The sequence below is a fragment of the Andrena cerasifolii genome, chromosome 1 (assembly GCF_050908995.1).
Source record: "Andrena cerasifolii isolate SP2316 chromosome 1, iyAndCera1_principal, whole genome shotgun sequence".
Classification (NCBI taxonomy): Eukaryota; Metazoa; Arthropoda; class Insecta; order Hymenoptera; family Andrenidae; genus Andrena; species Andrena cerasifolii.
Genome location: NC_135118.1, coordinates 15,145,600 through 15,163,450, shown reverse-complemented (window position 1 = coordinate 15,163,450; position 17,851 = coordinate 15,145,600). Strand labels below are relative to the sequence as shown.

Here is a 17,851-nt window from a genome sequence, read left to right as displayed (position 1 = left end):
CCTAAGGGCACACTACTAGAGTTTTCCCTATCCGTTGCATGAAGATGCTATGGATGCTAGCGTCCTCGGACCGCCCACCGGGGCTTCGCTGGACTAAGATCATGATCTCATATCGAGGCTAATAATAAAGTATTGCATATCGCGGAAATATGTAGTTTTCAAGTAATGTAGCTGTTAATACTGATATTATCTACAATAAAACTATAAATTTGAAACATAATACTTTTATTTCATCTTACAAATATCGCACAAGGTTTATTGTATTTGAACTTTCCTCTCATCATGCAATTTGTTGCTGAAAACAGTGTAAAAAACTATATTATAAAAAACTTATTTTTATGTATAATTTTTGTTAATGAAGTAATTTCAATAATACAGAATTCAAAGCTTAGCTTCGTGTTGAAAAATTCTGAATACATTAACGAAGAATATTCAACTGTCCAATGCTAGTGGCATAAACTAATCCCTGTCCTGGCTGTGGTGCCCACCTGATGCAATTTAAACTTATGTATTCAGTAGATTCTGGACTATTTTGTAATAATTCTCTAATAAGCACCATACTCTTCTTCTTATCTTTAATACTTAAATCATTTTCTATTTCACGAACATTTAAATCTTGCACAGAGGTACTATTATTGTGAGTGCCATGCCGTGTTAGATTACATAAATTATTGTTGCTTCTGTTATTCACAAGTTCCTCAGTTCCGGGATGAATATTTGCTGTTTTGTACAAATGATATGTTGCATCATTCTCATTCGATGACTTCTCGTTCTCATTTGGCATTTCCTTATCTATTAGTTTGTAAATCACAGCCATGGGGGAAGGTTTTCTTGGCACACGAATATTCCTTGCAAGACCTACTAAAAGGTGCTGCTGTGTTGGTGAAATTGATACAGAGACCACTGACTGATCTATTGTGGTTGAATAAATTTTTTCTCCCAAAGTGTTCCATTGCAAGCTGTAAACACCTAAAAAAATTCTTACACTTTTAGTATATAATTCAGAAATATATTAGAATTGATAATTCTTGCAAATAGTTATATTCTCTAATAACTAATACATCCTACAGTGCGTCCGCGGGAACCATGAACAAGTGGATATCTCCTAACATATTGGAGATAAAAAAAATTTTTATATCGAATTGCATGGTTCGAGGAGGCAGATTTATTAGCAACGACGATTTTTTTCCGATTATTATTTTAAAAGCTACGCTGGTCAAGTTCGGTTTTTTAAATGGAACTATTTTTTTTTAAAGATCACTTGATAGTGCGTTCCAAGACAAATTTAATAACCTATAATGTATACATATATATGTGTCAGCTTCATATCGATACGATAGAAAATACAGAACTTGACTTTTTGTAAAATTGATGATCCCCTTTAAAGTTCGTTGGTTGCCAGTTTTGACGCGTACGTATACGCTACTTTAGAACAATTATTTACCTAATGTAGTTGTCACATTAATTCGGCTTGATGGGAGTAGAGTTGCCAGTAATTTTCCATCTGATGATATGTCTATACTGGCATCATTGTGGATCTTACACTCACGTACAATAATGTTCTTTTCAGCTGCAATATGTGAGTATTTTAAGAATGCAGTATATGAGCAGCACTTATTTAAAATAATTTAAAATACAATGTAAGTTACTTACAATTGGTAATATCAGGTATTTCGCCATTAGAAAAATCCCATGCTTGTACTCGGTAACTTTGAATTTCTAACGAGTTACTAGATATGCTCCCTGGTATTTGATCTGAATAATTTTATGGTAGATAAATTATATCGATAATGTACAGTACTGCCGGGTTAAAGGCTGGCATGGTTGGAACCGAACACCTGACTGGATTTTATGAGCGAATCGATCGACGAGGAAACGGAGAGTCAGCAGCGAATAGCTCGGAGCTCGTAGTGAATCATGCACTACTGAAAGAGTTGTGTTTAAAAGTTGTATTATATTTACCTCCGAAATTTACATCATCACTATTATCTCCAGGATCCTGGCCACCATTTCCATCCACTACCCCTGGTCCTATGTTACCGGTATATACAGAATGGCGGTGGGGTGTATACTGGTTATATATACGTCTCCTTTGAGAGTTTTCAGATGACTGTTGTCTCTGAGACAACACTTCTCTGTATGGAACTCGTCGATTATTATGTGTTTCGTTTGGTTCAATATTTAAACGATTTTGTCGAGTGAAAAAGTGTCTTCTAAAAGTGTCACGTGTAGTTGAATGAGATGAAATAAATCTCTGAAAATTTGTTGAAGACCTCGAATTCATTTCGCTGTGAAGAAAGTATTCTACATTTGCATTGAATGTCTGTCTTCTAAGATCAGTACTCTGATTGTTTGATCCATTATTGATGTTTCTATTAAGAAGTAATCCATATCTCCAGTTTCTTTGGAAGTTTCTCCTTCCTCTATTAATATTATGCTGAAAATACGTTTCTTGGGAAATGTTGCTAGTAGCATTAGTGTATTCAATGCTATCAGATGTGTTATCATCATTTTCTTCGTGATTTAAGAGCCTGCTATTTTGAATTCTGGAATCTTGATTCAGGAGATGTAGAGCAACCGGCTTTAAATGCCTAAAATTAGACATAAAAATTAAAACCGCGTTTATAAACTGTATTATATTTGAAACCAGATATACAGTGTGTATCTCCATCTGGAGACACTGGAATATTTCGTAGGCCAGGGCGGAGGAACCGGCGGCCTGTATGCGGCTCGTTCCCCTCCTTGCCTGCACCGCTGAGCCATAGAAGAACGACTCCCTCCATACCTATTTGATTCCTACACTCTATACTGGCGGGGTTCAACGAGAACCTTTGGGTCTCACTAATTTATGACCTCCTACTGCATTCAATGACCTTATGTGACACACCGTTGAACTCCTCTTAATAAACGCTATAGTGTTATGAATAAAGATGTATAGTATTCAATTGAAAAAAAAATTAAATGCATCTTGAAGTCTCTTCTACAAAAACATGATTTGCAAGAATTTACACCACATAATGTTCCCCTCCATACCAAACAACTTTCATAACAAAAATTTTTCATATCTTCAACGACCTACGAGATATTTCAGCGATTCTAGTTAAAAGAAACACACTGTATATTTTTGTATATTAAAAATACATGTGAAAACTTTAATATACCCAAAGTAGGTTTTTCTACTATGCTTCCTACATAGTCTTTGATGTCTATCCTGAATGGAATATAGGTTTGTTATCGGTGTGGATGCAGTTTCCAAACTTGGATTTGAAACAATATAGGTTGAACTTGTGATTAAATTGTAGCAGCCACCGTTATTAATATTATTATCCGCTGTCCCATTAAATAAATATGCGATATTTGGAACTGCCGTTTGGCATGGACTTGATGCAGAATTACTAGACGTGCTTGTAACAAAGTTTGATTCAGCAGTGGTTGCCTTAATGCTGGAAGTTAAACTTATACCCGAAACCACATTAGATAGGCTTAGTAGCTGGGAATTGTCATTTGAGTAAATGAGATCAGTACAATTATTTATAGAATTTACAGCATATTGGTGTATATTCATCCAGTTATAGGATGGCGAGTATAAACTATCAAGTATGTGTGATAACTCATACGCTCGCAATCGTTGTAATTGTGATTGATTAGTTGTAATATTTGAACAGAATATATCCATCGCCCTTTCATTAGATTTATTATCTTTTGAATTCATAAAATTTTTATTATAATTATCCCCGAAATTGGTAATTCCTTTTGATGTTGATGGCTGATTGTGTATATAAGATGTTGCATTATCATCTTCATTATTTTCTCCTTCATACATTTTCAAAAACACGTTGTTAAAACTGCTAATCGTTTCATTTCGTGAATTTAGCGGAATATTTCTTACAGGTATCAGTGGCATATAACGAAAATTAACGTCCATTTCTTTATTTCCTTCACCATTGTTTCCTTTTTGTATGCAAGCGGATACGGGAGATGATTCAGTTTGACACTGAAAGTCTTCCCACATTCTATATACTTGTTGCAGTTGCAATATTTCCAACCTCGGTCTGGAACCATTAAATAGCTTTCCTTATTTACCGCGCAAAGAATACGTATGCACTTATAAATCTATCAATATAGAAGCGTCACTCTAGATGAAATAGCCTATCAGTAGTTACTCGATCATGTGAAAGAAGTTTAATTTTTTGTGTATATTTACTCTCATGGTACGTACAGAAGTAATATTTTGTAAAGCTGACAAGGAGACGTTATTAAACTGCTGTCTAAGTTTTGGATAAAGATGCTAGACAGCGCTACTCTGCACAATCAAATCGTTCCGAAATCATTAACAATATGTCCTGACCAAACGGTTCGTTCGCGACGTATGGTTTTGGTTGCAATATACTCAAACTATGTCCTGTATAGAACACGTGGGGCAAAGACACGTGGCACCGATACAGGGTACCCCAAAATTGCGGGTCAATCCGTAACATGCAATATCCTGATGCAAAAAGACATCGAAAAGTCCTTTACCGTTTTGTAATTGGAGGCGGCGTAATCGAGATATTAACAGTTGAATATTAGCGGTAGATCTTCCGGGCCGCGCAGTTTAAAGCCGAGTCAGCTGGGTGGGCAGGAGTGTACGTAAGCACGCACACGTAGGAGGCACGCGTAGGTACAGACTCACGCACACAGAAGAGCCGACCGCGCTAACCCATTTTCACGATTCGAACCAGCGCGGTTGGCCCCACCGTGTGCGAGGGTGTGTATCTACGCGTGCCTCCTGCGTGTGCGTGCCAGGGTTCACTGCTCCGCGTCAACTGTTTCGGCTTTAAACTGCGCGGCCTGGAAATGTTCGCTAATATTCAACTGTTAATATCTCGAGAACGAACCCTCGGATCGCAAAACGGTAAAGAACACCGCCTATATCTGTTTTGCTCAAATAAAACGCAGCAAATAAATATAGACAAATGGGCGTCACCATTAAACATAACTGCTTTAAAGTAAATAGTACATACCGGTTTCCATGTTCTTGCTTAAATTTCTGTGAATTATTAATATTCGTTGCCAATCTGTGAGTTGTAATGATACTATGTGGTATATTATTCAAATTATCAGGTAAATAATCCTTTACTCTTAATATTTCTGAAGTCTCAATTGGTCTTCCTTCAGTTTGTGCAGTTACATGAAATACTTTATCAGATGTGGCAGTAAAATGAATCGAAGTATTATGCAGTAGTAAGTCCATGTGTGCTTCATTACTTGAAGAGGACTCGTTTCCTGGAAAATAATAAGACGCGTCTAAATCTTCAGTTATTTTTCTAATTCACTGGTAGTCACAATTACAAGAATGGTTAACAAATTTAAATACATATACAGTATTGTCTCGATCTAAGGACGGGATTTCTGACTGGGTCTAATCTAAGGTAAGTGCTACCCCTCCTACTTTTTCTGTCCCTACCGCAGCGAATGAGACCAACTGCGTATGAGCGAGTGTCCCTCTCAATCCCTGAGGGCACTGACAATAAGTCCCTCTCGCTCATATGCAGTCTGCCTTACTCTATGCGATAAGCCAGTAAAGGGAAGCCGAGAAGACTCCCTGTTTAGTCATCCATTAACGAATCAGTGGTGTGTTACTCTTCCAGGAATCGCTGGAGTTCGGCTCTCTCTGACGTTACCCGTAATGTTTACAGATGATGGATACACGACTTTAAAAAAAACTGTCTAGTTTCGTATAAAATGTAGGTATAAGTTTCCAGAGCATTACAAATGTATCGGTAGCAATGAGTGTATGTAGTGGAAAGCGTTTAATGCTTTCTCATTAATCGCTCATTTTACAAGAAGTAAGTGTATTCGTAAATTCAGTTGTACTGATAACAATACAATAACTAAGGGCTACGATTATCCCCTTTCCATCAAATAATGAACATATAGAAAGTGTTTGGCAGCAGATAATAGAAAATCAAATGGGTGATTCTATGTGAGAAAATGAGATGCAAATCAAGAGTAACGAATTTGCGGTGGAAGTTTTATTTATTGTTTATTAATGTTTAAAGATTCGTATCAGAAGTGCCTGTAGCGGGACTTGCGTAGGTCATTAGGGCCCGGTACAGTCAACATAAAAAAACAAAAAGACATGTGTAACAGCTTACCAGGCTTACCTTGTAGAAATCTTGTCGCGAGCCGCTGATCGCTAAATTGCCGTTCTTCAGGTACTTCTGACCCGAAATTTTAAACATTAATAAACATTAATAAACATTTTGTCATGTAGAATCACTCATTTGATTTTCTGTTATCTGTAGCCAGTTATCTGTATGTACACTGTACAGTTTTTCCCGGTTTAAGATCAATTTATACCACCACCGGCACGGGAACGATCCGTGTTGGCACATTTGATGCTCGCACGTTGGAGAATCCGTGAAGGCCGGGCGTTGAGACGCCGAGCCGCGTCCGAGCCCTGCTCATGTTATATTTGAGCGCATAGTTGAGGAGTCAAACCTGACAAATACACCGCACTCATAACACGTTTGTTTTCTGCCGAAAGCGAACGAAGTACAAGTTACAGGATTAAGTAAAAGAACGAAGTTTTCGACACCGAAAAAACAGATTAGCTATTTTCGTTCACCTAAATAACCAATCAGAAGTATCCCAGAATTATGAAAGTTTATGAAATCGGGTGATTTGGAGCACCAAAGTTAAATCTACTTGCGAGTCTCGAAGTGAAAAGTAAATCTTAACTCTTTCGCAACTATGGTCACTCGCTACCAAGCGATCTTCATATAAAAAGGACCCGCACTTTGGGACCAGGCGCGAGCTCTTTCCCAGACGGGTAGTCTATTCAGCTTGCCTTTGCTCTCTACTGCGGCGAGTGAGTGGGACTAAGAACAGTGCCGCGGTGTCCCCTATCTCATTTGCCACGGCAACTACAAAAGAAGTAGCGGGGATAGTGAAGGCTTCTTTTCGAGACAGCACTGTATTGCGGACGACTGTAGTTGCCCGATATGTAGCACTCAGATATTGAGATATGAAATATTAATTTGAAAATGTATCAATGATTTTAAATACATAAGCGCGTGTGCTCAGTAGCATGTAACATGTTTCTTTTTCGTATTATTACCATAGCGATATAACAATAATCGTTATATCCAGAGTCAGTTCCCATTTAGCTATCTCAGTATAACACAAGCGTTTCAACAGCGATCATAACGTTTTTGTTCACAATAGAAGAATTAGTTGCAATTTCAATTGCAGTGGAAGAAGATGGTAATAAGAGAAGACGATGGTGATGAAGCACCCCCGCTCTATTGGAAACTAGAAAGAAAGAAGAGGAATTTGAAATTTATAAGACTTTAGCAGATTATGAGGACAAATTTTATGACTATTTTAAAATGCCCAAGACTACATTTAATGTCCTACTCGAAAAAATCAAACCCACCATTGAGAAAAATAATACAAACTGAAAACAATCGATACCACCGAGGGAACGCTTGGCAATATGTCTGAGGTAGATAAATATAACTTTCTTAACTGACCGTTACATTTTGAAAAAAATTAATCAACAATGATATTAATAAACCTACACGAAAACGCAAAATACAAATATATAAGTTACACATAAACACAAAATGCAAACATACAATACATGTAAACATAGAAATATGCTTAAACATAAGATACAAACACAGAATACATGTAAACACAGAAGTACGCTTAAACATAAGATACAAACATACAGGGTGTAACAAACATGCAGTGAAATATTTACAGGTAGAGGAGTTTAAATGAAACACAAAATTTCAGACCTGCCTCCGTCTTGCAGTGATAAGGACTTAAAGTTAATTGTACGATTTTGAGAATAGTTTGCGCATATCGGTGACAAATACATACATCGAAATACGTTGTTGACCTTCACCTGTTATAAAATCCTCCGACTATTATTAGTCATATACGTCTGTTAACTGAAAGCCATTATTACTGCAAAACGAAGGCGGATCGGACATTTTAGCATAAAACATTTTGTCTTCCATTTGAACTACCCTACCTATCCTATCAATATTTCACCGTACACTACAAACTATTGGGGATGATGTAGACTATGAATATTTGTCTGTAGGTTATGAATATTTGCTTCGGAATATGGCGGGAAGTTTTCGTCGAAAGGTTGGGTCGAGGTAGAAGGAGCGTTCTACATACATACTGTTGTTGCATGGGTGGTACTACCCATCTAGATAATTAGGGTTGAGTTGAGTATGCTTGGAGTTGCTCCAATTCCAACTGTCAGACAATATTAATAATACGTCCCTTGGCCAGATATTACTAGTGTGGTGAACAGGTTTTCAAAGTAACTGTGATGCTATTGAAAAACGCATCTATTGGGTATTTACTGTTTACTGTTTGAATTCCTTCTCTCGAGGATGTATTCCATTAACTTATGTTAGCTGTCTGTGAGGCCTCAGTGTCATTCATTGATCGTTCGCGTTTTAACGCCGTACGAGGTTGATGTTGAGCGGAAATGCACAACGAGGTCATTGAGCTCACGATCCATCTCAGATTCAACATTGGCGACACTTTCATCGTCTAATCTATCCTTTAAATTTCTCCTTTATTTATTCACCCTTCGTAGCAGATTGTATACGGTTGCCCTCTCGTCCACGTGGGACAATAAAAATTGCAAAGGGTCCTCGTAATTGTATTTTTTATTTACCCCCGAAGCTTGGCCACTCTTCGTCTGCCTAATTGGCCAAGTATCGTCGAAACTGATTTCTAATGTTGGTCCATCTATTCCTGCATTGTATGTCTAAAAAGAAAGTAATAGTAATTTCAATAATGCAAAGAATTAGAAAACAGAAAGGACGGTGATTTTGTATAACAAAATTAATGAAGGAATTTTTTCGATAAAATTGAATTTGACCATCGCACAGTGGAGTATTTGCCCCGAAACCCGGACATAGCTATTTTAAAATCTTGAAACTCCCATAACTTTGGTAAAATTCATCCAGTTGATGAAACAAAAAACTTTTTACTTTCCGACTCATTAAATCAATTTTATCGAATCGGTATTCAGGGGGTAAAATCCACTCTTAAAGTGTGCTAAACTGTAAAAGTTTCTTGATGTTTGTCAAGTGCTATGCAGTACAAACAATGTTTTTGTAATTTTTATGTATACTATCGGAAAGTATGATCATTTGCCGTTACGATAAGTTGAACCTTATCAAAAAAAGGATATTTTTTAACAAAAATACAGCCATTTGAAAAAACTGCATTTTTAAATATTTTTACAGAAACGCTTCGTATATACAAATTATTAGGTCAGGAAGAAGAAGTAAATCTATTGTTTCATTTAAAAATTGCATTTTGGCATCTTCTTTTGGTATTGAATTATACAATATGAAACTTTATGTTGTATCGCGTCATCAGTTTAATTTCAGATGAATCCACAGTTTGCACTGAAGAATTTGCTGACATTTTGATACCTATTCGTATATATATTCTTAAATAATTAACATCTGAATAACAATAGAGGAAAATATCTAGCTCATGTGAGAAATGTTTAAGCGTACTTACCAAGTATAAGTAAAATGAGATTTAATATAAAATTAAAATCAAATCGACACTTAAATAATGAACTCAATCAACACAGTATAAACATATATAACACCCACTAAATATAAACTATACTTGAACTGAATAGAATGAAAGAAAAATTAAAATGTAACATATAAGTGCGTAAAAAATACTTTGAATATTTCGCCGTGTAATCTGTTATGACATTGTTTCAACTGAATGCAGACAGAAAGTAGAGGACTTACAATTAGTCCAAGATTTATCTACAACATAGCATAAACATTTTATGAAATTCTATCTATATTCAGATGAAGCAGTGCCATCAGAAACTACACGGCGAAATATTCTAAGTATTTTTTACATACTTATATGTTATATTTTAGTTTTTCTTTCATTTTACAGTATTTCCTCGTTAGCGGCTCGCTGGGCGGGGCCGGCGTTGAGCCCATATCGTGAACAGAGCCCTAATTCCGAGTGTTCGTTTCTCGCTTCTTTCTGGCCGAAGGGGGGAGCGAGATGGAATACTGCGTGCGCGGCGAGCGTGCGCGATGGTCGCAAGCGTTTACCGTGAGGACAGAAACCGCTTCGCAAAATCTTGACGCAGGCCCGGCTCACGGTGAAGGACAGAGTGTCAGGCGTCCGAAAGACAGAGCGAGACAAAACATGTGACAGAAGTGGTGGGGATAGCGAAAAGTCCGTATCGTGTACACCAAACTGAGCCCGTAACGAGAAAATACTGTATTCAGTTAATACATATATGTCCATAATTTAAATAGTTCCTTTGAAGAGTTCCATAGCACCTCACGAAAGCCTGGCGAACGTGAAACGCTGCAACTCTCGATTGTTATTTCTAGCTAAATTAGCTATAAAACTTCAGTCCGAACGAATCCGGAACTAATTTTAGAAAAGTTGTCGAAAAGCTACCTCCTCACCGATTTCAATGACCTTTACACATGTTGTCAAGGTCACTGAAATCGGCGAGGAGGTAGCTGTGCGATAACTTTACCGGTACCTTTTTTGGCAGCGCTGCACTAAGCGCCACCTAGAAAATGCACCAAGACCGAAAACATGAAACAAAAAATTTGTTTGCACCGTAACGAATGTATTAACAAATGCCAAAAATATTTTTTAGGATATGTTATAACCTCTTCTTGTAAAAAATTCATAAAGATCAGCTATTTTTCGAGCGTTTTGACCGGAAGGTTCCCTTGATAAGGCCATTTCCTGGTACTGTAATTCCCCGTTATGAGTCCGTTTTTTCCTCCCGTTGACAGTCCGGCGACTATCCCCACCATTTCTTGGAAGCCTGCGGACGCGAGTGAGAGAACCGGACAACGAGCGAGAGGAAACGAAAGAGTCGGCACAGCCACTGGCCGCGCGGAATCATGTCTGCAACTCATTAAGAATGAGCCTGCCGCCAGCCCCGTTCGTCGGACTCATAACGGGGGATTACTGTAATCAATTAACTAGCAAGGCGAACAAATATTTCAATTATCACCTAACACTAGCCAGGCGATTTGTCGAAAACACATAAAACTGTGGGACATTTTCCAATGTCGGTTCTACTCACCAAAATAATAAAAAAAAGTTGGTATACGCATACGTCCAATAATGCTTAGTTTTGCAGGTATTAGCATTTTTATATTTCATAAAACTCGGGCCCAAAACGCCTATTAACGTAGCATTTAAAAACGCCCAACTGTATTTCCGCGAATTGACATATTGATTATTATTTCGCCATTTTTTTTTTTTAAGCGAAAAGGGAAGGATATGAACAGCGTTGCCAGGAGATCACCCTACGACTGACGTCACATAGACGATTTATACACGCCATACGACATTACCGCGTCACCACACCAAATTCCTCTTCTGCTACACGTAAGGAGTTCCCCAGCAACCCTGGATAGGGATGAGACTATTTTACACTGGACCAACTTGACAAACGCGTCTATCAACCGATTCCCCTTTAATAGGCATTCCAGGCTGATGTTTTACGGAATATAAAAATGCTTATAACTGCAAAACTAAACATTATCGGACATATGTGTATACCAATTTGATTTTATTATTTTGATGAGCAGGATCGATCCCGAAAAAACGTTCCACATTTTAATAAACACCCTGTATAATCGAAGAATACGCCTCAACATGTGAATTATATCGTTATGGCTACGTACATGCTACAAAACTTTATTAAAGACCATTAGGTTTACACGTTCCATGGAGAAGTAGTGGAAACATTACACAAATCCCTTCAATTGTGACTACGAATGCTTCATCGAAAACAGGAGACGTTTAAAACTTTTTTCCTGGCATCGCAAGACACTGCAAGTCACTGAAGGCACAAAATAATGATATGAGTATATGTATGTACAGGGTGTCCCAAAATTCAAGGCCTTTCCGGAACATGCAATATCCTGATGTAAGAAGGCATCGAAAAGTCCTTTACCGTTTTGGGATCCGAGGCTTCGTTCTCGAGATATTAACAGTTAAATATTAGCGGTGGAACTTCCGCGTCGCGCAGTTTAAAGCAGAGCCAGCTGAGCGCGCGGTAACGTACGCTCTCACGCACACACAGGAGGCACGCGTAGATGCAAACCCACACACACAGTAGAACCGTCCGCGCTGGTTCAAACCGTGAAAATGGGTCAGCGCTTCTATCGGAAACTTCCGCGAAACTGTGCATCGCTGATGATTCATCCGCAGTGAATGTGAATTCATCAAAAGTAGAGAATGGCTTCACTTTGTTCACGGGTCACTTTGGATGTTCACTTTGGATGAAGTACAGGTGAAAATAATCTTTACGTCTTCCACTGTGAACGAATCATCCGCAATGCACATTCGAAGTGTAAAGTGTAAATTCGCCTTTAAGATAGAGCGGATGAATGGGAAAGCGTGGAAGCAGATGAATGTGAGCGAGCGATTGTGCGGTAGTAAGTAGATCTAGTGTTATTTACATTATATTGTATCATTAACAATCATTTATTTAAAATTTACGTCAAAATTATCTCATACATACCTGTCGCGTTTAAACATTCCCGAATCTGTTCCCACATCTCCATTTTGCATTTGGATATCGTATATATCGTGGATGTGTGAAATCGGAAAGTACACTATGCTCTCTTACTAATTTCATTCCCTTCGATTCCCTTACTATTTCGTCCTGCATTTTCTTCACTTTTTTCACACAGCTAAATGAGAACTGACTCTGGATATAACGATTATTGCTAGATCGCTATGGTAATAAAACAAAAAAGAAATAGAAAAACAAGTTTCATGCAATCTAGCAAACACACTTATATATTTAAAATCGTTGATGATACATTTTCAAATTAATATTTCCAATCTCAATATATGTATGAGTGCTACATATCAGGCAACACTACAGTCGCCTATAGTGTATGAAGATCGCTTGATGACGAGCGACCACAGTCGCTCATAGTTGCGAAAGGGTTAAGATTTCCTTCTCACTTCGAGACTCGCAAGTTGATATGACTTGGAGCTCCAAATTACCCGACTTTGTAAATTTTCATTTTTTTTGGTTGCGTTTGACGAAAATAGCCAATCAGTTTTTCCGATTTCAAAACCCTATTCTTTTACTCATTCCTGTAACTTGCACTTCGTTCGGTTTCGACAGAAAACAGATGTGTCATGAGTTCGGAGTATTGTCAGGTTTGACTCCTTTGTGTTGGGAGCATAAAATTCAGTGGTTCTCGAGGTCAGCCCGAACAAACAGACAGACGCCTACCCGAAACTTTATTTTATACAAAAAGAAGAGATTTATTAATTCTTGAAATGTATTGATTTATACTTTTTTATGCAGTTTTATATTTATATTTGGGTATCTTCAATAATTTTCAGGTTACCTTATAACATTTCTGTTATGTATATAATATATATTTTTGTTATATATTATCTACATATAACAGTTATGTCCAGAACATATATTTGCAGTTTTTTTTACATAAATTAATAGATTTTAATTAATAGAAATAAAAATGTACTTTTACATAGTTTTGAATGGGTGTTCTGTTTTACTACATCACTTGAGCGAGGTGGATATTTTAATACTTCCGGAAAATCTTATTTTCCTTTGTGGCTAAATATTTTTCTTAACGAAATGTTTCATTTTATTATAGTCTAGGGCAGTCATGGCCAATCGGAGCATTTGGGAGCACCAGCATCCATGGTGTTTTCCAGAGCCACGCGGAAGGGAGCCTGCAGCCAATGATACCGTGGGCATACAACTGGTGGGGAAAACGACAGTAGTGTGTGTGTAGGCTCATACCCGTAGGATAGGCTTGGATGACTGGGATTCTTGGGGGCCCTTCTGTTAGCTGCCATTGGGGCTCCCAAGAGGGGGAAGTTATTTCAGCCTATGACTACAAACCTACACCGCACACTACTGTACAGTTTTCCCTATTCGTTGTGCGCCCGCTGCTTCATTGGCTTCGAGCACCCCCTTCCACCGAGCACGTAGAAGACGCTATGGATGCTAGCGTCCTCGGACCGCCCACCTGGACTTCGCTGCCTTAACCCCTTAAGACTCCAGTGAAGTCCCATGCTTTTTTTTCCTTCTGATTTTTTGTTATCACAATCCAAAGTTAAGTGTTCGGTCATACTCCACTCTCCCCTATAATCTCGAAATTTTGTTTAAAAAAATTGATTTATGTTAATTTTAATTAATTACATCTACGTGGTCTAATGATACAAATACCCTTCTCATATCTTCTAATAACAATAGCAAATATTAACACAAAACATCAATCATATTTACCAATACAAGATGCATGTCTCCGTCTTAGGATGCTATCCTCTCCGTCCTTTATTTTAAATTGTTTTCCCATCTCTTGTGTAATATTTTGGTTCATATGGTTTTCTAAAATATCCCATCTGTCTTTAATGGATTTTGCATTGTAGTTGCTTATAGATTCATTATTAGTATTAGAATGCTCACTTTCAATAGACTGGATCCTTTGAAACATTCTATCTGTTAAGCCTGAACTAGTACTAGGCTCTTCTTTGCTTGTTGTATATGTAGCCCATTCAGAATATTGTACGTTCATTTCAGAATCATAATCCGTGTAATTCCGATTTTTTTTCAAAGTGTTACACACAATAAATTTATCTCTAGATCTTTTAATTCTGGATCTTATTCTTTTACTTTGCAACTCCACGTTCCTGCGTATTTCCATATCGTCACTCACAGTATTGTACAGTATCGATAATTTAACACTTTGCTTCGTCGTATGCGAAGGTGCTGATGACGTTTTCATATGCATTTGTAATTTTTCACGCAATTTATTTAAACTTTTCAAACAAAATGTATTATACTTTGCTGACGTGTGTAAAATATCTGTGAAGTCCAGATGTGGGAATCTAATTTTCTGTTGCTTTAAACTCGTAATAAATCCCACTAATAACAACCGTCGATACTGGTGTAACCTTTTGAATCTTATATCATTTGTCTCAACACTAAAATTCAATGCGTTTATCAATTTCCGCATCGCTACATCGGTTGACGTACTTCTATAATGTATTCCTTTCAAATTTAACGTTGATGTTCCAGGTATGTTTACTAACTTAGGTTCCCAGTGAACCTTAAATTACATAGAAAAAATATTACATAGATAAATATTGATTTAAAGAAATACTTTACACTTTTATTATTAAGATACTCACCATGTTTCGACTTATAAATATGTCAAAATACCATCTGATAAGTTTGTCATACTGATTAATGAAGTATTTGTGACATAAATTTAATCTTTGCTTTATTAGGCGCGTGGAATTATAATTCTTTTTCCCAATATGGTTTAAACTCGAATTTTTAAAATTATACAGTACATTTACTAATACTTTATCGTCATTATTACGGCGTCTCAAATTCTTACTAAAATTGCCTATATTTTCTGAATTACTTTGTAAAGTATTAAAAATGTGAGCGTGTATTGTATTGTCTGCTGGAGTAATGATTTCCTCATTCCTATTTGATTGGGTGCTATGTAATATAAAATTATTATCGCGATTTTCGATAGTTGTAGGGTCGTATAAGTTCGTTGTTGATTGAGCATTATGTGAAAGTTCTGTTCCAGTAGTTCTGAATGGCATAATCATTTCATCCTTATACTGTGATTGTACTATTGACAATGTATTTCCAGAAGAATTTCTGTGCTGTTGAAAACGGACTTTCCTTAATGGTAACTTAAATCTCCAATCTATATTACTGCTAACGCCTGTATGGAATAGCTCGAGATCTCGGTGCATAAAATAGCAAGCACTGTAAATAGCATGATTTAATCTTAACCAATTTTCTAACGCTGAAATGCGTCTGTCATGCAACAATTGATCCGAATTTTCAGAAGCTCTTTCGACACAATTATTTGGTATTTGATTTCTATATGTTATTTCATGATCCCATAAGCGAAGCCTCGGTAATGTATTTAAGACTTGTGGCCTAGCACCGGGATATCTGAAATTTTGTCATTAGTACTATAATATATCAAAGAATATGTAGTACATGAGATTATGTTACTATATATTACTCACCTTAATATAGTGCTGCACGGTTGTTCAACAGGAGGACAATCCCTTTGCGATTGTATTTCTGCAGTATTTGCAATACCTGTAATTAATTTTCTTCCCACATTATCAAAAGCCACATACCTGAAATATACAATCTAACATAAAGTAAATATTTAACTCTGACAAACATAAAATAGAAATAAATTTGTTTAAATTTCTTTCCACGAAATCATGTAAAAGATATTGTACGATAAGTATTAGGTTGTTACGCATTAAACACAGGGTTACCTATTTAAATCTTTCTACGTAATTATCTCTTAAATAATTCGTTATTCGAAAAAATGTTCCAAACAGAACTTTCTCTGTTTCAAATCTTGTCTAGGTGTCATCGATTATACAGAAACGGAATTTCTTTATTTTTCATCGTGTCAATATGAAAGTGACACTAATGTATTCCTTGCATTCTCCCGATTAAATTGACAGAAAATAATTTAAACCGGACTACATTTAACGAAACGGGCTTTCAGATCTGCAAACAAATTCTTCACATAATTTCCTTAATCATGGTCCGAATTATATCATTTTTGGGACCTATTTGATCGAGAAAACATAAAGAATCGATTCGCGTCACTTTCATATTGATACAATGACCCATAAAGGAATTCGGTTTCTGTATAATCCGTTTAGACGGGTGAACCGTACAATGTCGCTCGGCTCGAGAAGCCGGCGGCTTCGATCAATGGCTCTCGAGGCTCACCCAGAGTTATTTAAGCTTGAAATAACTTTCGAAAACAAATACAAATGAAAGTGAGGAAATTATTCGAAGCTTCGGATGAATTCCCGTCGAATGAAAAAATCTGTGGCCGGCGGATGAATTCCAGTCGAATAAAAAAATTGTTTGTGGCGCTTGAAATAAAAAATAACTCTGGGTTATTTTATTTAATGACTTTCCTTAATGGCTTCTCCGGTGTCGAACAAATTAACGTGCCCTGGGGGCACGTTATCAGAAATAACGAGGGCTATTTACAATTATTGCGCAATAGCATCAAATTACCTGAGGTACATCAAGAATTCTCACAAAAAATCCTACATTATTTTAGAAATTTCCTAAGTTTAACAGGTTCGCTAGGGGAGTTAATTTTAGTGCTTCGCAGTGGCTGTGATTTAGAACTCGTGTATCATATGCAATTCTCTATAAAATCATCAAACAGGTACCATCATTATTATAATCGTAGCAAAAATCCTTAATAAAGATGTAAGAAACTTTCATCTATCATACAATCTGATATGGGATTTGTTTGTCCCAGTATCACAGAAAACGTGTTAATAGAATCCTTAGTAATGTATACTGTACCTTATACTGTATAATAAATTAAAACTCACCTTACTCTTTCTTTCTCTGTTCTGGTAGTTGCTACTGCAAATGGTTCTGATTGACTCCAATCCCAAAAATGTATCTCATTATATGTTGCTATAACAACTAACCTTTCAGATGGATGAAAGGCAAGAGATGCTATGACTGTTTGACTTTTTGCATTCCACACTTCACTGCCATCCTGTATTGATAAAATATATTATAATTTTATTAATTATCGTTATTAAACAGGCATATATAGAGACATCTTTTCACTTGAAATAAATATTTTAAATTGTATAGAATCGAAAATTTTGATAGTGGTGCATCTTTTACTACAGTTTCACTTAAAATTCATTTAGACAAGACAAGCGCAGTGAAAATAAACTACGGGCGAAATTCGTTTAAGTTCAACATGATTTG

The 17,851-nt window shown here is 36.7% G+C and overlaps 1 protein-coding gene and 1 long non-coding RNA gene across 6 annotated transcripts in view; one reads left to right on the top strand and one right to left on the bottom strand.

Moving 5' to 3' along the window:
• Positions 1–17,851, top strand: part of LOC143366250 (uncharacterized) — an 81,353-nt gene that overhangs the window by 57,646 nt on the left and 5,856 nt on the right. The gene's annotated exons all lie outside the window — the stretch shown is intronic.
• The window catches only part of LOC143378926 (uncharacterized), a 21,248-nt gene continuing 3,605 nt past the window's right edge, over positions 209–17,851 (bottom strand). For 2 of the 5 annotated variants that reach the window (XM_076831055.1, XM_076831064.1), the window contains exons 5-14: positions 17,458–17,630; positions 16,099–16,215; positions 15,232–16,021; positions 14,327–15,149; positions 5,004–5,265; positions 3,162–4,052; positions 1,963–2,591; positions 1,654–1,755; positions 1,445–1,570; positions 209–969 (exon numbers count right to left, since the gene is read on the bottom strand). In XM_076831055.1, coding sequence (XP_076687170.1) covers positions 419–969; positions 1,445–1,570; positions 1,654–1,755; positions 1,963–2,591; positions 3,162–4,052; positions 5,004–5,265; positions 14,327–15,149; positions 15,232–16,021; positions 16,099–16,215; positions 17,458–17,630 — 4,464 coding nt within the window. In that variant the 3' untranslated portion in view covers positions 209–418. Of the gene's footprint in view, positions 970–1,444; positions 1,571–1,653; positions 1,756–1,962; positions 2,592–3,161; positions 4,053–5,003; positions 5,266–12,620; positions 12,785–14,326; positions 15,150–15,231; positions 16,022–16,098; positions 16,216–17,457; positions 17,631–17,851 lie in introns of those variants that run through there. The other 3 variants (XM_076831072.1, XM_076831082.1, XM_076831092.1) reach the window with 3 other exon arrangements.